General features: G+C 41.2%; 1 protein-coding gene across 1 annotated transcript in view; it reads left to right on the top strand.

Moving 5' to 3' along the window:
- MYL10 (myosin light chain 10) overlaps nucleotides 1-22,346 on the top strand; it is an 88,126-nt gene extending 65,780 nt beyond the window's left edge. Inside the window, exons 5-7 of the mRNA XM_077480524.1 lie at nucleotides 18,932-19,010; nucleotides 20,454-20,502; nucleotides 22,111-22,346. Coding sequence (XP_077336650.1) covers nucleotides 18,932-19,010; nucleotides 20,454-20,502; nucleotides 22,111-22,215 — 233 coding nt within the window. The 3' untranslated portion in view covers nucleotides 22,216-22,346. The remainder of the gene's footprint in view (nucleotides 1-18,931; nucleotides 19,011-20,453; nucleotides 20,503-22,110) is intronic.
- Nucleotides 22,347-23,702: the final 1,356 nt, after the last annotated feature.

The raw sequence follows: 23,702 nt of genomic DNA, 5'->3' as shown, positions 1-23,702 counted from the left end.
TCCAGGCTGTGGCTCTGCTCTTGTAGTTGTAGCAGGAGGTGGAGGAGGAGGAGGAGGGCGATGGTCGACCTCCCAGGTGCCACTTGCCATAGCCTCCTCCCGGCTGCCACTTGCCACAGCCTCCTCCCATCTGAGATCTTCCTGTGTATGAAAATGGGACATAGTTTTAGTTTTTTGGTCATCAATCACACAATTGTGTGCTCATGACTGTTTCAAATTGAATGTTACCAAATAGAACAGACTATCATTCTGAGCCCAGCATTTTTCATTCCTGTCCCAATCATTTTTGGTCACTACTGTCTATTGATATGTAAATCCCAACTTACTGATCAATAATAACATCTAGTTAACATCATTAAATGTACGACAATAAATATGGTCTGCCAGAAAATCCAGCCTCTCGTAGTACAACATCCTGGGGATATAAATGTCATCTGGGTCTCCTGATCTCAGGGAATCCTGGAACTTCTTGCGCTCCCTCAGATATGTACTCCTCAGGGCATCAATTTTGGCCATCACATAGGTCATGTCTGCCGTAGGGACCATGATCTTCACTAAACCAAGCAGTTTCTCCAGCGCTGCCTTTCTGATTCTTATTAGGTCCTAGGGTTGTTCATCTGCCACAGGCAGGGCAGCTCCCTGAGCATATCAATGATTAGCTCCAGAAAATGTGGTTCCTTGAAAGGATCCATCTTCTCTGCAAGACACAAAACAAGACAAACCCTAATAATGTCAGGCTAAACTCTCCTAATTTTGTCCCAATATAAGCCTCAATCTAGAAGCAGTATAGGCTAGTGATGTACCAAGTTAAAATTGTACCTTTGTTTGAGCGATTGGCGCGTCAGCTCCTCACTCTGATCGTATGTACGACACACGCGTGTTGCGTTTTAAATACAGTGCGCATGCTTGAAACTCCGCCCGCCCCTGACATTCTTTCTAGTCTATTCCCCACCCCTTTTATTTCAGCGCAGTGGGGAGAGCACATGGCGGAGACACAGCAGGAGCATGATAAGAATTACAATAATGAGGAGAAGGACAAGGAAAGCCCGGAGCCAGAAACATCCCGATCCCGGAGGGGAAGATTTAAGGCCTCAAATATGTATGGATGTTGGAGACGGTGGACATATTAAAGAGGAACGACTATGATGGGAAGTATGGACCTTACCCAAACCCAAATGTCAGAAAGACCAAGATCATGACTAAAGTTGTGAAGAGTCTTCAGAAGAATTTTGGGGTACGACGATCCAAGGATCAACTGAGAAAACGCTGGTCAGACCTGAAACTGAGGGAGCACGATCAGTACAGAAGGATCAAGTGAGTTTTTCAAAAAAGTAACTAGTTGTCATGTGTTCATATTATTATTATTATTCCTTGCATACTGCTCCATGTGCTTTGATTTAATGTTGTACAGTTTAAAATGGCCACTTTCATGTTCATGGGTTCAATCGTTCGTAATAAACATAGTTTGTTAGCCCACTCCAAAAACGATGTTTTGGCAAGTTACACTTGACTACATTTGTTCACACAACAGGTAAGTATTCCAGCTTTAGAAAGTGTAAAAAATAATGTTTTCACCTTTGAACTCTGCCAAAAAACACAATTGTACGACACTTCCAAGCAATGTTTCATATTCCTATTTCTGCCCTCAAATCTCTGTGTGCTAAGTATTCCTTTTTTACATTCTCAAAGGGGAGAATCGGGATGTCTGAGGACACCAGGGACCCCACACCTCCCAAAGAAGGTGCCAATACCAACACCAGAAGCAGAGGAGGAGGAGGAAAGAGAGATTGTAGAAATTGGCGAAATTGGCACCACAACAGGTGAGTGTCTGAGACCACAGCTTCTGGTAAGCTAATCAATGTATGCCTGCATATTTATAATACACAGTGTTTTTTTTGGTTTATTTTTAGGTGATGTGGATGTTGTGGAATAAGAATCGCATTTTACCAGTGAAAGTGCCCAGATCCTCATTGGAGAGATAATGGGGTGCAATTGCGATTTAGAGAATATCCAGAAAAACATCAATGATGTTCAGCAAAAATTGAAGAACATCATTGATGTTTTAGGGAGAATCTGAAACAGCCAAAACTAGCTTGCATCCATTTAAATTTTTCAATAACACTTTTATATTTTTAGAAAAGCCAAATTTGGAAGATGCACACAGTGTGTCAATATGTGCTATCTCCCATCATGGGGAATCAATGTACGCGTTTTGTGGGCGGAACCCCTTCCTTGCTACTAAAGTGGCTGAGATGAAGGGGTTACACCCACAAAACACGTACATTGATACCCCATGGGGATAGCACATGTTGACATTAGGCATGGAATCAGGAGGAAACTGCCCACTTTTTGATTCTCAATTTGTGTGCGTCTTCAAAATTTGAATTTTACAGGGGTGACACCCCATCTGATGAAGGCAATATCAGCACAGTTTGTACATACTCATGTCTGATATTGTCTTCACTTTTCAAAGTTGAACTTTGTAAGTTCCTGTGTTCTGTATGTTATGCTTTGTTACGTGCCTGTTGGTACGTATCAAAAATGGCAAGTTAGAAAAATGTTAACAAAAATAATGTTTTATATACACCAAATATGTTGGTTTGTTGTAAAACCCTTTTCTAAATGCACATGTGAATGTGCTTTAAAGTAAAAAGTTAAATTATGAACAATGTGTGGCTTCCTTTTTCAATGCGCAAAAACAGTATTTGTAGTAAAGTTGTTTTTTTCTGTGACAATGGGTGTTATTTACTAAAGGCAAATCCACTTTTCAGATGGTTTGCCAGAGCAAATGCCTCATCCACGACGAAAACGAAGGGGAGTCCTTCCACGTTCTCCTCTGGAGGTGGTAAGCACAGACTGCCACTCTGGAGACGACAGTAGAACTCCATCCGCGCGAACACTCCACCATCTGACATCCGGCCATTTTTCCCTACGTCCACATACAGGAAGTCAAATATCGCTGACACCACCGCCAACATCACGATACTATTATACCCCTTGTAATTATAATAGTAGGACCCTGAGTTGGGGGGTGGGATGATGCAGACGTGTTTCCCATCAATTGCACCCCCACAATTGGGAAAGTCCCAACTGCTGGCAAAGTGGGAGGCCACAGTCTGCCATTCCTGTGGCATTGAAGGAAACTGTGGAGTCAAACAAGAAAACAAAAAATAGTAATTTTGCACATGAACATTGCAAGCAGATTAGAAACAAACATTTTTGGCCAAGATCAGTATAACATTTTTGGAAATGAGTATTTAAAGCCAAAAATGTAAGGTCCCCTTATCAGATTCCTCACCCCCGCATCTGATGGCCCATTGCAAAAACTTAGGGGGGGGGGGATGTTTTGGACAGGTAACCCTCTCTACTTCAGAGCTGAATGCATAAACAATGTGTGATACTCCTTATTCACACTATTGGTAGCCCACCGGACAGGTAAGAAGTGTCATAATACAAAAAAAGGAACAAATGGAAGCACATTTTGACATTCTGCTATTACCTATCAAGATAATAATAGGAGAAAAAAATCTTTAAACAGTAGCATTTAAAAGTATTGAGGCAGGCCCTTTCACTGCATGCTTTGGTGAATTCATCCATAAATCTGACCACACAAGAGGTAGGTATAGTGTGTATTGGGTTTGGCAATGTCAGCAGATAGAGGATTGCTGTCAGCTGACCTAGCAGTTGGGGGGAGGGGGTTTTCTAATGAGTTTGGCCCACCAAAAAAAACCTCTGGCACTCTGCATGAATTTAAGCACACACATAACATTTGTACACATTTTAGGGGGTGTTTAGGGGAAAGCAATACTATGGAGCTGACAAAATGCATTGCTAAGTGACTAGTCTATAAGTTTATGGGCCCAGAAGAGCATTCCGGGGAAGTTAGTGAAGGCAAATATGCATGAAGGACAAAAAAGGAACTTTAAAAGCTTCCAGCATGCATGAGGACAAAGGGGCAGAGCATATCAATTACAGCATATTGCAATCATGGTAATTAGGGAATGAGGAAAGAAATACAATACATTAGCAAACATTAAATACATAGAATGTGATGTTAAAGGAGAAAACTTACCTTAATATAGTCCTTCTGCAGGACCTGTATGATGGCAGAACAGGTCTCTGGAATAATGATTCTCAGAGCCTGGGAGATGTCTGTCAAGAACTTGAGGTCCTGAAGACTTCTCCCTGTCGCCAAGTACCGCAACGTGGCGATGAGCCTCTGCTCCGGAGTGATGGCTTGCCACATGCAGGTATCCTGCCTGCTGATATAAGGGGACAGCAAAGCCAGCAGACGGTGAAAAACGGGGTCCGTCATCCAGAGATAATTCCTGAAATCATCAGGATTATTCTCCTGGAGCTCACGAAGCAAAGGCATGTGCGAGAATTGGCCACGCTGGAGCAACCAATTCTTGCTCCACAAACTCCTCCTCGCCCTGTTCATGGACTGGGCTTGTGTCAAAGCTAAAAGCCCAACACCAAGCCCCTGCACAGCACAAACTCTACGACGAATACGTACATGAAACATGGCTTCAAAATGGTTGGCTGGTCAGAACGGACTAACAGAAAGCACCGATAAACAGCAAGGCCTGAAAGAACGAACTGAAACTCAGAAACGAGCGGACAATAAGCACTGAAAATAAAAGCGTACTATACGAAGATATAATACGCAATGACCAACAAATGCGAACTGACTACATGCACTGATAAGCAGATACGCACCCACAAGCACAAACTGAAGAGCAGTAACGATCTGAAGCACAAATCTGAAAAGCGCGAATCGTCTCTAACCAAACTTCTACTAACACGCGATAAACACGAGATCAGCAGAAGGAGCCCAAAGGGTGCCGCATGTGGTGCTGAACTTCCCTTTTCTAGTCCCAACGTATGCGGTTTCAACGTCACTGCGTTCTTGTCGACCAGAAATTCTGACAACTTTGTCCGACCGTGTGGATGCAACACCACTTCCGGACCAAATCCGTCTGAAATGATGCAACGGATTTTGTGGTCGGAATGTCCAACTGTGTGTACAGGGGCTTAGACCATTGAGAATATTGCTGTATTCATCTTGAGGAGCATTCGCTCCACTTCCTGTTCTGGTTTTCATACCGGGAAGGGTGAAATCTTCTCAACATTAACACAGACAGCAGTAAAAATTGAAAAATAAAAGCACTGCATCCAAACAAAAGAATAAGGTTTGGCTTTAAGCACTTAATCTGTAAGAAAAGCTTAACTATAACTATTCCTAGAAATGAGATAATTTTTTTAGAATAGTTATAGTTAAGCTAAATGTCTGTGATACTGGGAAACTATAAAATTTGAATTTTTTTTATTTCTTTGCAGATTGTGGCATTACAAATTCTAGAGCATACATCAGTACTATAATGTCCAGTATTTAAATAGACTGTAACGATTGTCCCAATCTACTAACTGTTATAGAACCAAACATTATAAAAATGGAGACTGTTGGATTTTTATTGTAAGCAGTAACTAAAGTAGCGAAGATGTAGAAGCTTGCAAGAGGATTTGTTATGCCAAAACTCATATCAGAAACTCTATTTATGTAATATTAACCGCATGATGTTCTTCTATTGAGTGCTAGAAAAATGCATTTGCAGCTTGTGGAGAAAATACCTTTGATACACATCAAAAGGACCACTTTATTTACCAGCTAATCAATAAAGGATGAGTTATATATGACATTGTTTCAGACAAAGCCTGGAGAAATAGCGAGAGACAAATGTAGAACACTGTATGAAATGGTGGGAACCCGAGCTTTGTGAACTGCCTTGTGTTTGCCACCGGCAGTATGATTGACAATAGGGAACTGAGCGTAAAGAGATATTGATTGAAAAGGAAAGACGCTCAGTGATCCCTTGAAGGCACACAGAACACAATCTTCAAACTACAATAATGCATCTTTCTGCCCTTAAGTATATTTCAGGAGATTTTTATTTCCTTTATCGACAGTCTGCTCAAGTGAAACTTAAGTGAGGCACTTGGCTACTGACCAAGTAAATCCCAGGGAAAAAAACATTTGCTTTATCAACTTGGCATGAAAAAAATAAAAATAAATAAAGCATATATAAGACAAACTTAAATAGACAACTAATTCCCATTTTATCATGTAAGTTTTAATAAATTAGTTATTCTTATTATAATTATTATAGATATAGCACAGCATTTGGCAATGCATACCCACTTACAGACCGGACCATTTTGCTGGTCAAAGACCAGACCGCTTTTTGCGATTCGGCACTGCGTCGCTTTAACTGACAATTGTGCGGTCGTGCGACGTGGCTCCCACAAAATTGACGTCCTTTTTTTCCCACAAATAGAGCTTTCTTTTGGTGGTATTTGATCACCCCTGCTGTTTTTATTTTTTGCGCTATAAACAAAAATAGAGCGACAATTTTGAAAAAAAACGCATTATTTTTTACTTTTTGTTATAATAAATATCCCCCAAAAATATATAAAAAAAATTTTTTTCCCTCAGTTTAGGCCGATATATATTCTTCTACATATTTTTGGTAAAAAAAAATCTCAATAAGCGATTATTGATTGGTTTGCGCAAAAGTTATAGCATTTACAAAATAGGGATAGTTTTATAGCATTTTTATTAATCATTTTTTATTATTTTTTTTTTACTAGTAATGGCGGCGATCAGCGATTTTTATTGTGACTGCGACATTGTGGGGGACCCATCGGACATTTTTGACACATTTTTGGGACTATTGTCATTTATACAGTAATCACTGCTATATAAATGCAGTGATTCCTGTGTAAATGACACTGGCAATGAAGGGGTTAACCAGTGGGTGGCAGTGTAGGGGTTAAGTGTTCCTAGGGGTGTGTTACTAACTGTGGGGGGGTTGGGCTTTCATTTAGTGAACACTGATCTCTGCTACAATCACATGGAGCAGAGATCAGCGTCACTAGTTGCTAGGCAGAATGGAGAAATGCTGTTTACACGGCATTTCCTCCATTCAGCCATCCCGTGAGACGATCGTGGGTATGCCCGCGGCGATTGAGTCTGCGGGTCCCGCGACCGGACTCACGGGGGTCCCGACCAGCGCGGGAGCTCCCGATGGCAGGGCGGCATTGAAGATTGGATGTACCTGTACGCCAATATGCCTGCCCCTGCCATTCTGTCGACGTACATCACCGTGCACTGGTCGGGAACCGGATACAGTATTTTACACTATTTACTATTACCCTTACCCGACCTATTTACTATTATGGCCTTTCACTATTAACAGGTTGCCTGCATGAAGTGTGAGGTCTTCTAGTTATAGCAATCTAATGCTGTTTAACAGTGGACACAAGAAGAATGATGGCTAATTTGTTATTACCGATGCCTTTTAATGTTGATGTATTGGGTTGAGTTTAAAAGTTTAAATGTGAATGCATGTAATATTCTTTCTGTGTTTGTATGTTTTGCTCATAATTGATTTTATTTTCTTCCAAAATCATAAAACATATGAAGGCACATGCAGGTTTCCCTCTGTCCTATATGTAGGCAGCGCCTACTGAGCCCATGTGGAGACCCAGAGTAAGCACTCGCTAGTGCACCCAAAAGGCAGGCTGAAGCTGCCAAACAACACAAGGCTGGTATTTAAGGCAGCATTTCAACTTAAAAGCAATGCTACTCCACAAGTTTACATAATTAACTCCTTGAAATCCGTAGCCCAACTTCTGTACACATTTTTCATACTCATCATTACACTCTATGCACTCCAGACAATATTTCTTTGATACACTTCATAATTCCTCTTTCACTTTAGTTGTGCAGCATTTTTGAGCCGGTACAACTGAGCCTGTACCAGTTTTCATGCTTCTCATAAAAACTAGGAATCTAAACCCTTGTACTACATCTGTGCTTATTCTTTTTCCGAGGCTTCACTCAAACTCCCAGGCTGGGGAGACCTTGAACTGAACCTTCGGCTGTCTTACTATTTATGGCACCCCCAAGAGGTGGTTCCCTCTCCATTTTTTTTATGTTTGCTCAGGTAGAGGGTGGTACTTCCCCCAAAAGCACAACCCTTACCTCCCAGGGAGTACAACCTAAGCCAGACAAATATAACTTAGCATTGCAAATATACTCACGTTAGAACATTCAGTTGCACATAGAAATGTAAACAAACAACCAAAACTACAATGATTACAACATCTGGAATAAAAACACAACACAGAGTAACCCCTTGGAAGCACCTGCTTACATGTAGGTGGAGTGGAGTCTGTTAGGCGAATTGTCCCCGCATGGACTCCATCAATCTCTCAGAGACACCATTTGTCCAAATAGAAGCTGTTATCTCTCAGATTGAAGGCGGCCATCTTGGTGTGGGACCCCATATAATAATGTACTTATGTAATTCGGGAATATCTGGAGAAAGTGGGCAGAAGGGGCAGAAGTTGCTTACTGGTGAGGGAGAGTGTTTACAGCAGGCAGAGGTTCTTGGTGAGTAGGGACAGAATAAGGACAACACCTGCCTGGAGGAAATATCCAGATTGCTGGAATAGTAATGTGGGGCTCTTCCCAGCAGTATTACAGTGTTGTCCTGGTACACTGAAAACTGCCACCCCTCCAGCATAATACAGGCCCAAACCTGGTAATACTGTGCGAATATCATTTTTTATATTGTCTTATCTTAATTCCTACAAGATCTGGTATTATTCATGATTCATTACCACTATTTACAAAATACAAGATAATTACTACAAAAGGATTTTGTGTGGTCACTAACTGATTGGATGCCTTGGGTCTAAGCCCCGCCTACATTTATGGGTAGATTTATTGGCGTTTAGATTTTGTATGTATATTTCTTGGGTGACTAAGCTAGGCACAGTAGATTGTTAGCTTCTTCCATTTATAAGATTTCACCCTACTTTTTGTCCCAAAAACACAACAGAAAATGAGAGGATATCTTTACAAAGTGAAGCTAAATCTATAGACTCTTTACAGTTCCAGGCCATTCTTTTTGTGAAACCTTGTACATTTTAATATAGTATAGTATAATATAGACACTTTTTTAAAAGTGATATTAAAGGCACTTTTTAGAATAAAGAAAAATGTTATACCTACCTGCTCTGTGCAATAGTATTGCACAGATCGGTCCCTAACCTTCTCTTCCGGAGTTTCTCGACTTCACACTCCACCCCTTCTTCTCATGAGTGCAGCCTCAAAGAGCACCTGTATGGGCATGCTCCCAAGTGCAGAGAACAGGAAGAGAGGGCAGTGCTGCTGCAAACGAGACAGCACTAGAGCAAGTGGAGGAATCAGGTAAGTGTTTATGGATGGGAAGGGGGGGACAGGACATAGGGCATTTATTACATAAAATGTCTAAAAGAGATGGCAAACCCTGATGGGTTTAACTTCCTCTTTGTTTCCCTGCAAAGGTAAAGCATAATGGGCTACTATTCATTGCATAGTAGCTCATTATGTGTCACGTAACTGAAATCGAAACCTGCAATGTCCCTGATTTCCTCACTGGCAGGAAGCCTCCATTCTTCACCCCTCTTCCTTTCCGGGGCTGCAAACTCTGTGACTGGCCGAAGTCGCATGACATCACCCCCGCGCATGCACGCAGGAGCCGCCAGTCACGGCATGACCCCAGCTTCAAACAGCACAGCGTGCCCTTTCAAGAGTGCGCAAGCGCCAAATACATTGGCGCATGCACAAAAGACGGCATTGTTCGGGGACATGGTAAATATCCCCAAAACTGTGTTGGCTTAGGAGATATTTCAAGCACCTACAGGTAAGCCTTAATGTAGGCTTACATGTAAGTGAAAGTGGTCTGTAAGGGTTTACAACCACTTTAGGCAAAAATTGTTTATGCTTTGAAACAACTTTCACCTTAAAAGTGTACTCCAGGCAAAACAGCTAAGTACACAGATGAAATACATTTATAAGAGCTGTTTAACAAGCTCCAATAATTTGTATTTCACTCCATCTAATCCTGAGCTTTACACAGCCCTATAATACAGCACAGATTTGCTTGGCAGGGCAGATATTTCTCTGCTGCTGTTTCACACTTACACATCTCCTTGCCAGCCCAAACTCTGTGACTGGACAGTGAAAGGAGAAGCAACACACTGATGAGCTTACCTCTCTGCCTCTCTATTCACTCCTTCTACAAGCATGCTCTTTGCACTGCAAGACACCTCGTTGGATCCTTGTACTTCTTCTTCCTCACCCTCTCTGAGTTCTGCTGTGCAGTAGACTGTAAGAAGGCAATGCCAAGTCAAATTCAGGTGCATACACTGCTTGTAGTGTGGGGAAGGATTAGAACTTCTGTTGGGTTTTACTGCTTTTCAGGACTCCATTAAAGATTTTCCCTTATTTCTTGTTCCACTGATAGTGGTTTCATTAGACAAGACATAAGGGAAAATCTACAACAGGTGCACAGACAGAAATAAAAATGTTAAAACTACTCGTGCACATGTGTGTGATGTTATGACTTCCGACTCCTCTGTCCATGATGAAGTAATTTAGGATGAAACATGTTGGAAGGAGCCGGAAGCTGTGACGTCACCTCACATGTGCACGTACCCCAGAGGATTCTGAGATGTGTAGTTTTCACATGCTTTTTTATGTACTGCATCTATGTAAGTGCATTTAACTGATTTTAAGTAAAATATATACCGGATTTACACTTTTGGAAGTGTTTTTTTAGGGCTGTTACTGATCAAAAATGTTGTGTTCGATTAATCGATATTTTGTTTCATCGATTAATCGACTAATTTCGATTAATTTTAACCCACATACAGATCCAACTACTTTTAGCTGATCTCCTTGCATTGCAACTCTGCATATGTCAGTGGTAAATGTGGTATACACTATATATAATCACCTGACACTACTTAGTTTTCACAATCCATGACTTAACTACACAGTTCACACAAACGTTTTAAATTCAAACTGTAGCACTGACGTAAGTAATTTTTTTTTTCTACAGTAGCGTGACAATCCCTCCACCTCCGGCCTAACGAATCACTCTCACCTTATGGCATGGACCCCTGTGCAAACAGGTGGTCATGCATGCGGGTATCAAAAGGGTTAACACGGACCATAAATTTCTCTCACAATCTCAGGTCGTGGGTAGAAAGAAAAGATCAAAGTGCTCACCGCTTAAGAATAAGATTTAATTTTTGTGTTCAAACACAAACTACTCACATAAAGATGATAAAAACACAGCATGTAAAGCCGACAATCGTGTTACTTCCGTAGGGCAGCAGCGGGGGGCGTCATGCGTAGCTCCTCCCCCGTACACGGTACGTTCAATCAGAAACTTCAACGTCACTGGACTCCTCCCCCTTCCCTTCGTTAGCAGACGGAGGCACTTGGGGATGGGGGGAGGAGTCCGGTGATGTCACTGGATCTCCGGCGGAACTTCCTGAAGACCCGGGAAGTCAGCGGAGAAGTGAGTACTGGTCAAAAGAATTTTGATTGATCAAACAAAAAATGATCGATCGAAAAAATTAACGATTAATCGAGGAATTAATCTTTACTTTTCACAGCCCTAGTTTTTTTGCCTCTTTTATGTACAATGGCCTGCTCTTACTTAAGATGAGGAAGAAAGAATTTCGGACAATTGTCTAGTCCTGTGGTGATCACAGTTAAGTTGAGGGTTGTTGCTGAGAGCTATCAAGTCCTGTGATAATCTGAACTGAGGGAAACAACAAGCGCTTTTTGACTCCTCATGCAAGGGTTACAATTTCTCTGGTAAGTCTCAGAGTGGTTGGAGTACACATGGTGTTTGTCTTGCACATACAGGCATACCCCACTTTTAAGTACACAATGGGGTTTATTTGCTAAAGCTGGAAAGTGCAAAATCAGGCTCACTTCTGCATAGAAAAAAAAAAAAAGTAAAAATTGACTGATGTCTCCCTTGACACAGTCTGATTGAGAGCTTTAGAAAGTGAAATATAGGAAAATTTGTATAAAGGGGGTTTGGGGGTATTTATCCATGCTAAGTTAGAAGGGAACGATTTTAAATCCTGTGTACTGTATGTACTCCCCCCCGGGAGGCATGGTGAGTTGTCTGGAGTTGCCACTTTCTTTTTGGTAAATTACAGGCATACACCAGACAGAGAGTAAGGATAAATCTTCAACGGCAACACAGACAGAAATAAATAGTAAATTTCAGCTTTTTATTTCTCCTACAATTCCAAAAGTACAGGCATACCCCACTTTTAAGTACACAATGCGGTTTATTTACTAAAGCTGGAAAGTTCAAAATCAGGCTAATTTATGCATAGAAACCAATGAGCTTCTAACCCCAGTGTGTTGAATTAAGCTTTGGTAATAAAACCTGGAAGCTCATTGGTTTCTATGCAGAAGTGAGCCTGATTTTGCACTTTCCAGCTTTAGTAAATAAACCCCATTGTGTACTTAAAAGTGGGGTATGCCTGTACTTTTGGAATTTTAGGAGAAATAAAAAGCTGAAATTTACTATTTATTTCTGTCTGTGTTGCTGTTGAAGATTTATCCTTACTCTCTGTCTGGTGAAACCATTATAGGTAGAACAGGAAGTGAGAGGCAATTCTCTCTAATGGAGCCCCACAAAGCAGTAAAACGCAACAGGATTAACCTTTCCAACTTAAATCTCCTTCCCCTCCCACCACTAGTGTAGGCCCTCTAAAGAGATTGCTGTGCCCTTTGGATTGGGATACAGGGACAATAACATTTGTGCAGCTATCAACCGTGCCCCTGATCACCACCAAATCTGTACAGTATCAAGGGAGCCAGTGCAGCCAGCAATAGCATTCCTGATCACTGCCACACCATTGCTGTGTTGCCTCCACCTGCCACCTGTACTGAGCCTGGCCTGCTTATTAACCATGTTTCTGCCTACTGCCTGGACTGATCCTTTGCCTGTTTGTTAACCCCATTTCTGCCTGCCACCTGAACTGACCCCGGCGAGACACCAGCCCCAGCTCAAGCCATCCCCTGTGAACAACTGCACTCCTGGAACCACAAGAACTCTTTTGTTCATTCATTGTTCAGCCTATTGTACCTCCTGGTCAGTAAACGTCATTTTACGGTGGCAGGTCGGCATGATGCCACGAGCCCTCGTAGCTATATGTCGGCTCTTTTAAGCAGAATAGCAGGCATGCGGGGGTGCTGATGCTAGTGCTCGTGGCTGAAGGTTGCGATTACCGCCGGCCACGAGTGATCGCAGGCACGAGAGGCAGAACAGGGATGTGTGTGTGTAAACACACACATCCCTGTTCTGTGAAGAGTGACAGATCATAAGTTCCTAATAGCTAGGAACCACGATCTGTCATTTCCTCTAGGTCAGTCCCCTCCCTCTACAGTTAGAAACACACACAGGGTACACCAGTTAACCCCTTAATCACCCCCTAGTGTTAACTCCTTGCCTGCCAGTGAAATTTTTACAGTAATCAGTGCATTTTTATAGCACTGATCGCTGTATAAATGCCTATGGTCCCAAAAATGTGTCAATAGTGTCTGATGTGTCCGCCATAATGTTGCAGTCCTGATAAAAATCACAAATCGCAGCTATTACTAGTAAAAATATGCTTCCAGATTGTATTACCAAAGCTTAATTGAACAAGCTGGGGTTAGAAGCTCATTGGTTTCTATGCGGAAGTGAGCCTGATTTTGCATTTTCCAGCTTTAGTAAATAAAAAGCATTGTGTACTTAAAAGTGGAGTATGCCTGGAGTAATTTACCCCCCAAAAAAAAGTGGCAACTCCAGACAACTCACCACGCCCCCCCGGGGGGGGGGGGGAGTACATACAGTACACAGGATTTAAAATCTTTCCCTTCTAACTTAGCAGGGATAAATACCCCCAAACCCCCTTTATACAAATTTTCCTATATTTCACTTTCTAAAGCTCTCAATCAGACTGTGTCAAGGGAGACATCAGTCAATTTTTATTTTTTATTTTTCTGTTTGCACTACTTAGCAAATATACCAATTTTGTAAGAATATTATAAACCGGTTTTAAACGTGGACTGTATTTGTATGTACTGCCTAGCTGTGCTGTATTTTGATTTGTTAGACTGGGTGTCTGCCTTTTTTTTTTCCCGGTGTCAATTAAGAATTTAAAAAAATTATAACAATTGGCAAGTGTGGGAAGTATGGCACAAAAGAACTCTAGTCACGTAAACCCTAGACTTTGAGCCTATGTACTTCTAGTGGAGAGAGTAAGGCTGCTTTCACACTGGGGCGGTATTCAGGCGTTACAGCGCTAAAAATAGCGCCTGTGTAACGCCTGAAAAAAACCGGCCCCTTTAACTCCAGTGTGAAAGCCAGAGGGCTTTCACACTGGAGCGATGCGCTGGCAGGACGGTGAAAAAAGTCCTGCTAGCCGCATCTTTGCTGCGGTGAAGGAGCGGTGTATTCACCGCTCCTAAACTGCTCCTACCCATTGAAATCAATGGGACACCGCGGCAATACCGCCGGCAAAGCGCCGCTGCAGCGGCGCTTTGCGGGCGGGTTTAACCCCTTTTCGGCCGCTAGCGGGGGTTAAAACCACCCCGCTAGCGCCCGCACACCGCCGCTAAAACGACGGTAAAGCGCCGCAAAAAATAGCGGCACTTTACCGCCGACGCCGCTCCCGCTGCAGTGTGAAAGCAGCATTAGGATCACACCGCACCATTCTTCTCTTGTTTTTTTGTTTTTTTTTGTTTTCATACTCATATCCATTTCTTTTATCTCTTTTTTTTTGGACACAAGACAGACCAGTCTTTGAGTGTTATATGTTACTTGTTATGATTTAGTTCAGAATATGTTCTACATTTATGTATTCTATGCATCTCCCAAATGTTTACTTGTTCCTCCCCCCAGCTACTTGTCCCGTTGATGCTTCCACCTTGAGTACTCGAGTAGCGAGGGGAGAGGCCCTCTCGGCCTCCTGCTCCCTGTTCATGCCGACATCCTCCTCAACGTGATGGGCTGGGACTGTATTTGTATGTACTGCCTAGCTGTGCTGTATTTTGATTTGTTAGACTGGGTGTCTGCCTTTTTTTTTCCCGGTGTCAATTAAGAATTTAAAAAAATTATAACAATTGGCAAGTGTGGGAAGTATGGCACAAAAGAACTCTAGTCACGTAAACCCTAGACTTTGAGCCTATGTACTTCTAGTGGAGAGAGTAAGGCTGCTTTCACACTGGGGCGGTATTCAGGCGTTACAGCGCTAAAAATAGCGCCTGTGTAACGCCTGAAAAAAACCGGCCCCTTTAACTCCAGTGTGAAAGCCAGAGGGCTTTCACACTGGAGCGATGCGCTGGCAGGACGGTGAAAAAAGTCCTGCTAGCCGCATCTTTGCTGCGGTGAAGGAGCGGTGTATTCACCGCTCCTAAACTGCTCCTACCCATTGAAATCAATGGGACACCGCGGCAATACCGCCGGCAAAGCGCCGCTGCAGCGGCGCTTTGCGGGCGGGTTTAACCCCTTTTCGGCCGCTAGCGGGGGTTAAAACCACCCCGCTAGCGCCCGCACACCGCCGCTAAAACGACGGTAAAGCGCCGCAAAAAATAGCGGCACTTTACCGCCGACGCCGCTCCCGCTGCAGTGTGAAAGCAGCATTAGGATCACACCGCACCATTCTTCTCTTGTTTTTTTGTTTTTTTTTGTTTTCATACTCATATCCATTTCTTTTATCTCTTTTTTTTTGGACACAAGACAGACCAGTCTTTGAGTGTTATATGTTACTTGTTATGATTTAGTTCAGAATATGTTCTACATTTATGTATTCTATGCATCTCCCAAATGTTTACTTGTTCCTCCCCCCAGCTACTTGTCCCGTTGATGCTTCCACCTTGAGTACTCGAGTAGCGAGGGGAGAGGCCCTCTCGGCCTCCTGCTCCCTGTTCATGCCGACATCCTCCTCAACGTGATGGGCTGGGTAGGGTTCTGGAGTAGCGGGGGAGGCAATAGGGGTTAATGGTGATAGCTATCTTACTTGCATATTGATGTGTATCCTAACGTACGACCTTGACATGTACAATGTATGAGCCTATCCATATGTGTAGGTTGTCCATGTTACTTTTTTTCTTCTTTTCTCTCCTTTTTATCTCCGGTATGGTACAATCAATGTGGAGATGTTTGGATTATATTGTGATTATATTGTGAAAATTCTTCAATAAAAACTATTTACAAAAAAATTAAAAAAAAATAAAAAAACTCAAAATTCATTTTATTAAATGCTGTGGACTGTCTACTTTCCAGAGTTTTTGTAATATGCTGGCATTTAAGAGCTTCACGAAATGAGAGTAAAGCAGTAAACCATGGCTAAAAATGTAGGCCTTTTGAAAAAAAAATCAAATTTTTTTAACAGAAACTAAGAAAAACATTTTTTTTCAAAATTGTAAAGTTAGATTTAAATAATGCTCTGACACCTGAAGCATTAGTAGATAAGAATTCAGGTTATTAGAAGTATGCATGCGCAGGCAGGTGCTATTATTTTTTTAACCACTTGCTTACTGGGCACTTAAACCCCCCTCAGTCCCAGACCAATTTTCAGCTTTCAGCGCTGATGCACTTTGAATGACAATTGCGCGGGCATACAACACTGTACCCAAATGAAATTTCGATCATTTTTTTCCCACAAATAGAGCTTTCTTTTGGTGGTATTTAGTTACAGCTCGGAGTTTTATTTTTTGCTAAACAAACAAAAAAAGATGCAAAAAAAAAAAAAAAAAAATCATGTTTTAATAGTTTGTTATAAAATTTTGCAAACGGGTCATTTTTCTCCTTCATTGAAGTGCGCTGATAAGGCGGCACTGATAGGCTGCATTGGTGGGCACTGATGGGCTGCATTGGTGGGCACTGATAGGCTGCATTGGTGGGCACTGATAGGCTGCACTTGTGGGCACTGATAGGCATAGTTAAGGCGGCACTAATAGGCACAGATAAGGCGGCACCGATGGGCACAGATAAGGCGGCACTGATGGGCAAAGATGGGCACAGATAAGATGGCACGGATGGGTGGCACGGATAAGTGGCACGGATGGGTGGCACGGATGGGCACTGATAGGTACCACAGATAGATGGGACTGATGGGCACTGATAGGTGGCACTGATAGGTGGCTCTGATAGGTGGCACTGCTGGGCACTGATGGGCGGCACTGCTGGGCACTGATGGGCGGCACTGCTGGGCACTGATGGGCGGCACTGGGGTGCAGCACCTTTGAGGCAGATTGGGTGGCACTGTGGGTGGCACTGTGGGTGGCACTGTGGGTGGCACTGTGGGGTGGCACTGTGGGGTGGCACTGTGGGTGGCACTGTGGGGTGGCACTGTGGGCATTATGGGCACAGACGGGGGGCACTTACTTTTACTTTGTTATTTTTCAGGATGGCACTGCGGGAGGCAGGTGGGCACTGGCAGGTGGCATGTGGTGCCTTTCATTGCTGGCCGTGATCGGGACTGATGTCCCGATCACGGCCGCCGGTGATCGGCTTTTTTTTTTCTCCTCGCGCTGTCAGCGCGAGGAGGAATAATAGCCGATTACCGGCTCCGTTCTATCACATGATCAGCTGTCATTGGCTGACAGCTGATCACGTGATAAGGGGTCGGGATCGACCCCTTACACGGATCGGTGATCAGGCGAGTCTCACGGACTCGCCGATCACAGAGCGCGCCGCGCGCGCCCCTCAGGGGGCGCGCAGGCCGCTCGTAACCAGGACGACGTCAATAGACGTAGTCCTGGAAATCTAGGTCCGCGCTAATGCCGTCATTCGGCAATAGCGCGGTACCCAAGTGGTTAACAACACTCAGAAGGTGCAGGAATTGGACTTAATCTGAGGTCTGAAGGCACAGGAATTGGGGATTATCTGAATCTTAACCTACAGGAATTGGATCTGATAATAGGTCTGAAGGTACATGAACTGGATCTGATCTGGGGGATTAAAATTGCAGGAATTGGGTCTGATCTGAGGTCTGGAGGAGCATATATTAGGTCTAATCTGAGGTCTGGGGTGCATGTATTGCATCTGATCTGGGGTCTGGAGGAGCATGTATTGGGTCCGCTCTGAGGTCTGGGGTGCATGTATTGCGTCTGATCTGAGGTCTGGAGGAGCATGTATTGGGTCCGGTCTGGGGTGCATGTATTGCGTCTGATCTGAGGTCTGGGGGTGTAAGATTTGATGCTGATGATATTTTTCACTGACATGCCAATTGCCAAATGCTTGTAAATTAACACTTCTGGAAAAGGTTGCCGATCTCTGAGGTATATGACCAAACTGTGATGCGTGTTGAATACTAGAGCTCAGAAGCCACAATCAATAGTTAAATCACCAGGTTCCACTTTCAAAGTTCCTTCCAAAATCAGCTTGCAGCTGACGTTCTCTTTTAAATGAACTACTTTTTTTTTTATTAAAGAAAAATAAACAAACCTTAACCGTTGTTGATCACAACAATTGGTATATAACTGGTAACCTCAATTTAATGGAAGATTGCCCATTGTTATTATCTATTGTAACATAATAGATATATCACAGAGACCAGCTAAAAATTATAGCCATTCTTGTACATTATTAGTTTTCTAAGAAAAGGAATCTCAGTAGAACATTTGACTCCTTGACCCCTCCAGTACATTTATCTGTGTCCAGCAAAGAAAATGTAATAACGATATTAGCCTCCAGGTAACAAACAGTAATGTACTTTGTTGCAAATATTGAGTGAGACATCAATGATGGCACTGTCTAATAGGCTCTTATCACTCAGCAGAGCTTGACAGCTCTCCCCCAGGCCCTGTCACTCTCTTAGTAATTTAAACTTTGCAAGGTGCTAAAGGAGTTTCTGGTAGTGGACTCTTCAGTATAGCAGGGAATGAGTAGAATGTTAAAGATAACTCATCATTTATTAAGACATCTAGGGAGATAGTTAAATATGGAACTGACTTGCCTCACATTAAAAATGATGTGAATGAAGACAGATGTTTTATGAATTATGTCTGTTCTAGGCACAGACCCAGAAGAAACTATTCTAAATGCTTTCAAGATTTTTGATCCTGATGGAAAAGGCCATATAAAAGCAGATTAGTAAGTATATCATTTTTATAACATTATTTTAATAAATTAATAGTAACCAATCCATTTTTATGCATTAAGGGTTATGTTCAATGTGCATTTATGTACAGTTTTAGGTTAAAGGTAGCATATCAATATTGCCTGTTGTATAGTTATGTATTCATCTCATGATTTAGGAAATTTTAAAAGGGAATGTTCTTTTACAAAAATATATTTATAATGAAGAAACTCATTCCACCTCATGAAACTCTTTAAAACACAATCCACCTTGTGAATTTTGCCCATTTGATGTTTTTAGCTTTCCCCTGGGAAGAGAGAACACATCTGTGGGGGAGCTCCCGACACAATATAAATCCAATTTAGCCTTCTATATATAACTCTAATTTAGCAATCAGTTTAACCTTCTACTTTGCAAAGGGGCAGTGTCTCTTTAAAAGGCTAATATCTTTAGGCCTTGTACACATGGGGGGTGGGGTACAAACCATGATTTTTCCAAACAAGTTACCCCCCCCCCCCCCGACCACCCACTTAAACATAAACATGCAGCCACCCAGCACAGTATACATGGTCACTTTTCCCATCCTAGCAAAGGTGGCAGTGTCTCTTCAAAGGCTTATGCTACCCAAAACTGAATACTAAGGCTCTGGTAGATCCATTAACAATATCTTATATTTCTTGAGAATTCTATTGATGAGATATTTGCACTTGGATTCCTGGATTCGTACACCTTCTATGGCCATTATGGCAGGTTTCTCGGTCTACCTGAGGAATGTTTCAATCATTTCATATTATGGAGAATGCAACAGGAGGTTTCAAAAGATAGTGAGATGTTACTATTGGAAAAGCCAGGGGATGAGAGAAAGTAGTAGCTGCTGAGATACCATGGATAAAAGAAACAAATTATTATTTTTTAATCTAAGTAGTCTAAGATTGATCTTCAAAGAGCATTTAGATGTGCAGGTATATCTCTGAGTGAGTCACAGTAAAAAGGCATGGATCAAGGTTCCTAAGACTGCCAGCAACCTCTCCATGGGTGCGATGCTTTCACAAGTGTCCCATCCACCAGGTAAAACTATTAACACATACAAAACTGTAGGTCACACTTCATCCTCACTATCTAAAAAACACATCTCCAGGTTAACATGTATGCATTATGATGTAAAGGTCTAGGTGCGTTTGTCATTTTTAATTGTATGTATGCAGTTAGTGGATTATTATATTATTTCCTATTTTTTTTTTACTTTGCACCTCCATTATTGTGTAACTACTTTCTGGAATGCAAACTACAAAAAAAATAAAGACATTTTCTTTTCAGTACTGAAATATAATAGTCTTAAAAAAAATGAGTCAGTGATCTTTATAACTTTGGGTCATAAGTATTGCATTATTGATTGATATATCTGATGTATATGTACTATAACAGCAGATCTAATTTTTGATTCATTTATGTAACAGCATTAGGGAAATGCTAACAACTCAAGCGGACAGATTCAGCCAAGAAGAGGTATGAATACTTATTTATCTTGTAATTTGCAAAAAGTTAATCATGGTTAAACCAGTATAGACTTATTTATTTTATGGTGCAGGACAAATAAGTTGCATTGCTTTTTGTCTAGGTAGGTCTAATTAGCAAATAAGAACTCCTGTTGCCCAGGTTTGTTCACAATATCCATGAGAAATGTCATGGGTAAAATGTTGTATTTGGACACAAAGCTGATTTGAACAGTTTGGATAGATTTTATTTATTTGCCCATCCAAAAGCCAGATTTTGCACTATTAAATGCAGTTAAATAATAGAGTAGGTCCCTGAAGGAACTGCCCACTGCTGGGCGCCACCAGAAAAATCCCTTCTGAATTATACTTTCTTTGCTGTTCATGTTTGTTGCAATTGTACTCTCTTATAAACAAAAGAACATTTTTTGCAAGAAATTTTCCCACATTAAGGAAATCTTTTCAATCAATCCCGCATACAATGTCTTCCCCAAGTCCACTGCTCTTTAGGGTGCAGGTATCAGGTAACAGTTCAAAAAATACAAAGTCAGCCTGGTTATATATGATATATATGATATATCTAAACAACACCACACTATATTCCTTTTAGCCCACCCACTCATCTATTTAACTTAGGCTAATGTTGAACATCAGGAACCCTCAAAAAGATGATTATTTGAGCAATGATGTTGATATAATTAAGTAACCATGTTTGCTACTACCCCATTGCATAAATACAGAAGCAAAATATTGTTCTTCTGGTAGTGGTAACTTTAAAGCTTCTTGAAAAGAAGTCTCAGTGCACCTTTGAAAAGTGTCTGAGGTGTTTCACATATACTCATGTTATTGCCATAATGCCATCTGGTCAGAGTCTATTCTCAGCAAAAACTAGTATCCCATGCCTGCAACAATAGCTGCTCATGGTGTCTCTATTACAATCACCTGTCACCATTATTGACATCACCAGTACCGCTAGCTTTAGTTTTTGTGATTGCCATCATCTGTGGATCCAGTCCAATGCTACAACTCGGCAAATTAATTTAATAAAATTTTTTCAAAATTTGAATTAATTAATTTAAAAAAAGCACTTGACTGTGACTCATCTAAACATGTGCAAGCAAAAATACATTTTTATATTTTCACCACATTCACAAAGCAAAATTTTCACTACATTTACTAAACTAAGGGAAATTTTCTTGCAAAGTGAACAGTCTATTTGCCTTTACTAAATCAACTACATAGTGTCTACTGACTGTAATTTGCTCCAAAAATATCAGATTTAACACCTTAGAGGCCCAGAGAATAATTTTAAAAACAAGACTAGCTTTCGCATCACATTTCCCTGGATGTTCTAGTGTTTGATGATCATGATAATTCTGAGGATTTTTTCTTTTTTTTTGCTCTCTCAGCAAGATGGTCAAATCAGATTTTTTGGTTATTAAGGCTGGTGCCAGACAAATATCCCTTTGAACAAAGCAACACAAACAATTCTTGCCAACGTCACATGTGTGTACCATATTGCCACATGTTGCACAAGAGAAAATGCTGAACTCATGAAAAAAAGATATTACTGGGATTTTATTGAGATCTGATGTAACCTTATATTGTGTTCATGTCACAGATCAGCCAGATGTTCCATGCCTTCCCCCCAGATGTTGCTGGGAACTTGGATTACAAGAATCTATGTTATGTTATCACCCATGGTGAGGAGAAGGACCAGGAGTAAGATGACACAATTAAAGACAGAGCTTCTACAACGGGAACAACATTTCAACATGTTGCCTAATTTACTGTGATGATCAAAGTGCCTAAGTTGTTTTTAACTGTCTCCGTAATAAAAACAAGTATTCACTGCCAGTGTTTGAATTGTCATTGCGTGTGTGTTCAGAGTTTAACATGTTCTAACTGATGTATTCGGCAGTTGATATGTTTAAGGTACAACAATTGATCATACCAATAGAATTTACACATTTAGAGGCATCTCCTTTAGAGCATAAAATAGACAAAACTCAAACAAAATGATTTAGGGGCAGTGTCATCTGCAGCTCATAACTTTACAATGTTAAGGGGTTACAAATACCAAATTAAAGGGAATTAACCTCCCTGGCAGTATGATTCAGTCCGGTTTTAGGTGCTGAAAGCGGTACAATTATTTTGCATGGAAATTTGGCGTTTTATTTTGTAGTCCTGTAATTCTTAGGAATAACTCTCTTAACCACTTGACCACTGGGCACTTAAACACCCTTAATAACCAGACCAATTTTCAGCTTTCGGTGCTCTCGCATTTTGAATGACAATTACTCAGTCATGCAACACTGGACCTATATGAAATTTTTGTCCTTTTTTTCACACAAATAGAGCTTTCTTTTGGTGGTATTTAATCACCGCTGGGTTTTTTTTTTTTTGTGCTATAAAAGAAAAAATACCGAAAATTCTGTAAAAAACGAATTTTTCTTTGTTTCTGTTAGAAAATTTAGCAGATTAGAAATTTTTTCTTCATAAATTTTGGCCAAAATTTATACTACTACATATCTTTGGTAAAAATAAGTACAAATTGGTGGATATTATTTGGTCTTTGTGAAAGTTATAGAGTCCACAAGCTATGGTGCCAATATCTGAAAATTGATCACACCTGAAGGACTGACGGCCTATTTCAATTCTTGAGACCCTAACATGCCAGAAAAGTACAAATACCCCCCAAATGACCCCTTTTTGGAAAGAAGACATTCCAAGGTATTTAGTAAGAGGCATGATGAGTTTTTTGAAGTTGTCATTTTTTCCCACAATTCTTTGCAAAATCAAGATTCTTTTTACTTTTTTTTTTTTTTTCACAAAATTGTCATATTATCAGGTTATTTCTCACACACAGCATATGCATACCACAAATTACACCCCAAAACACATTCTGCTATTACTCCCGAGTATGGTGATACCACATGTGTGAGACTTTTACACAGCGTGGCCACATACAGAGGCCCAACATGCAGGGAGCGCCATCAGGCGTTCTGGAGCACCCAGGACAATTCTGACATTTCTCTCCTACATGTAAAAATCATCATTTATTTGCTAGAAAATTACATAGAACTCCAAAACATTATATATGTTTTTTAGCAAACACCCTGGAGAATACAATGGTGGTCTTTGCAACTTTTTATCTCGCACGGTATTTGCGCAGTAATTTTTCGAATGCTTTTTTTTGGAAAAAAAACTGTT

Source organism: Lithobates pipiens, unplaced genomic scaffold, assembly GCF_037356315.1.
Source record: "Lithobates pipiens isolate NorthernLeopardFrog02 unplaced genomic scaffold, aLitPip1_a1.2 Scaffold_16, whole genome shotgun sequence".
NCBI classification, from domain to species: Eukaryota; Metazoa; Chordata; class Amphibia; order Anura; family Ranidae; genus Lithobates; species Lithobates pipiens.
Note: the sequence above shows the minus strand (reverse complement) of the source record. Positions and strands in the feature narration are given on the sequence as shown.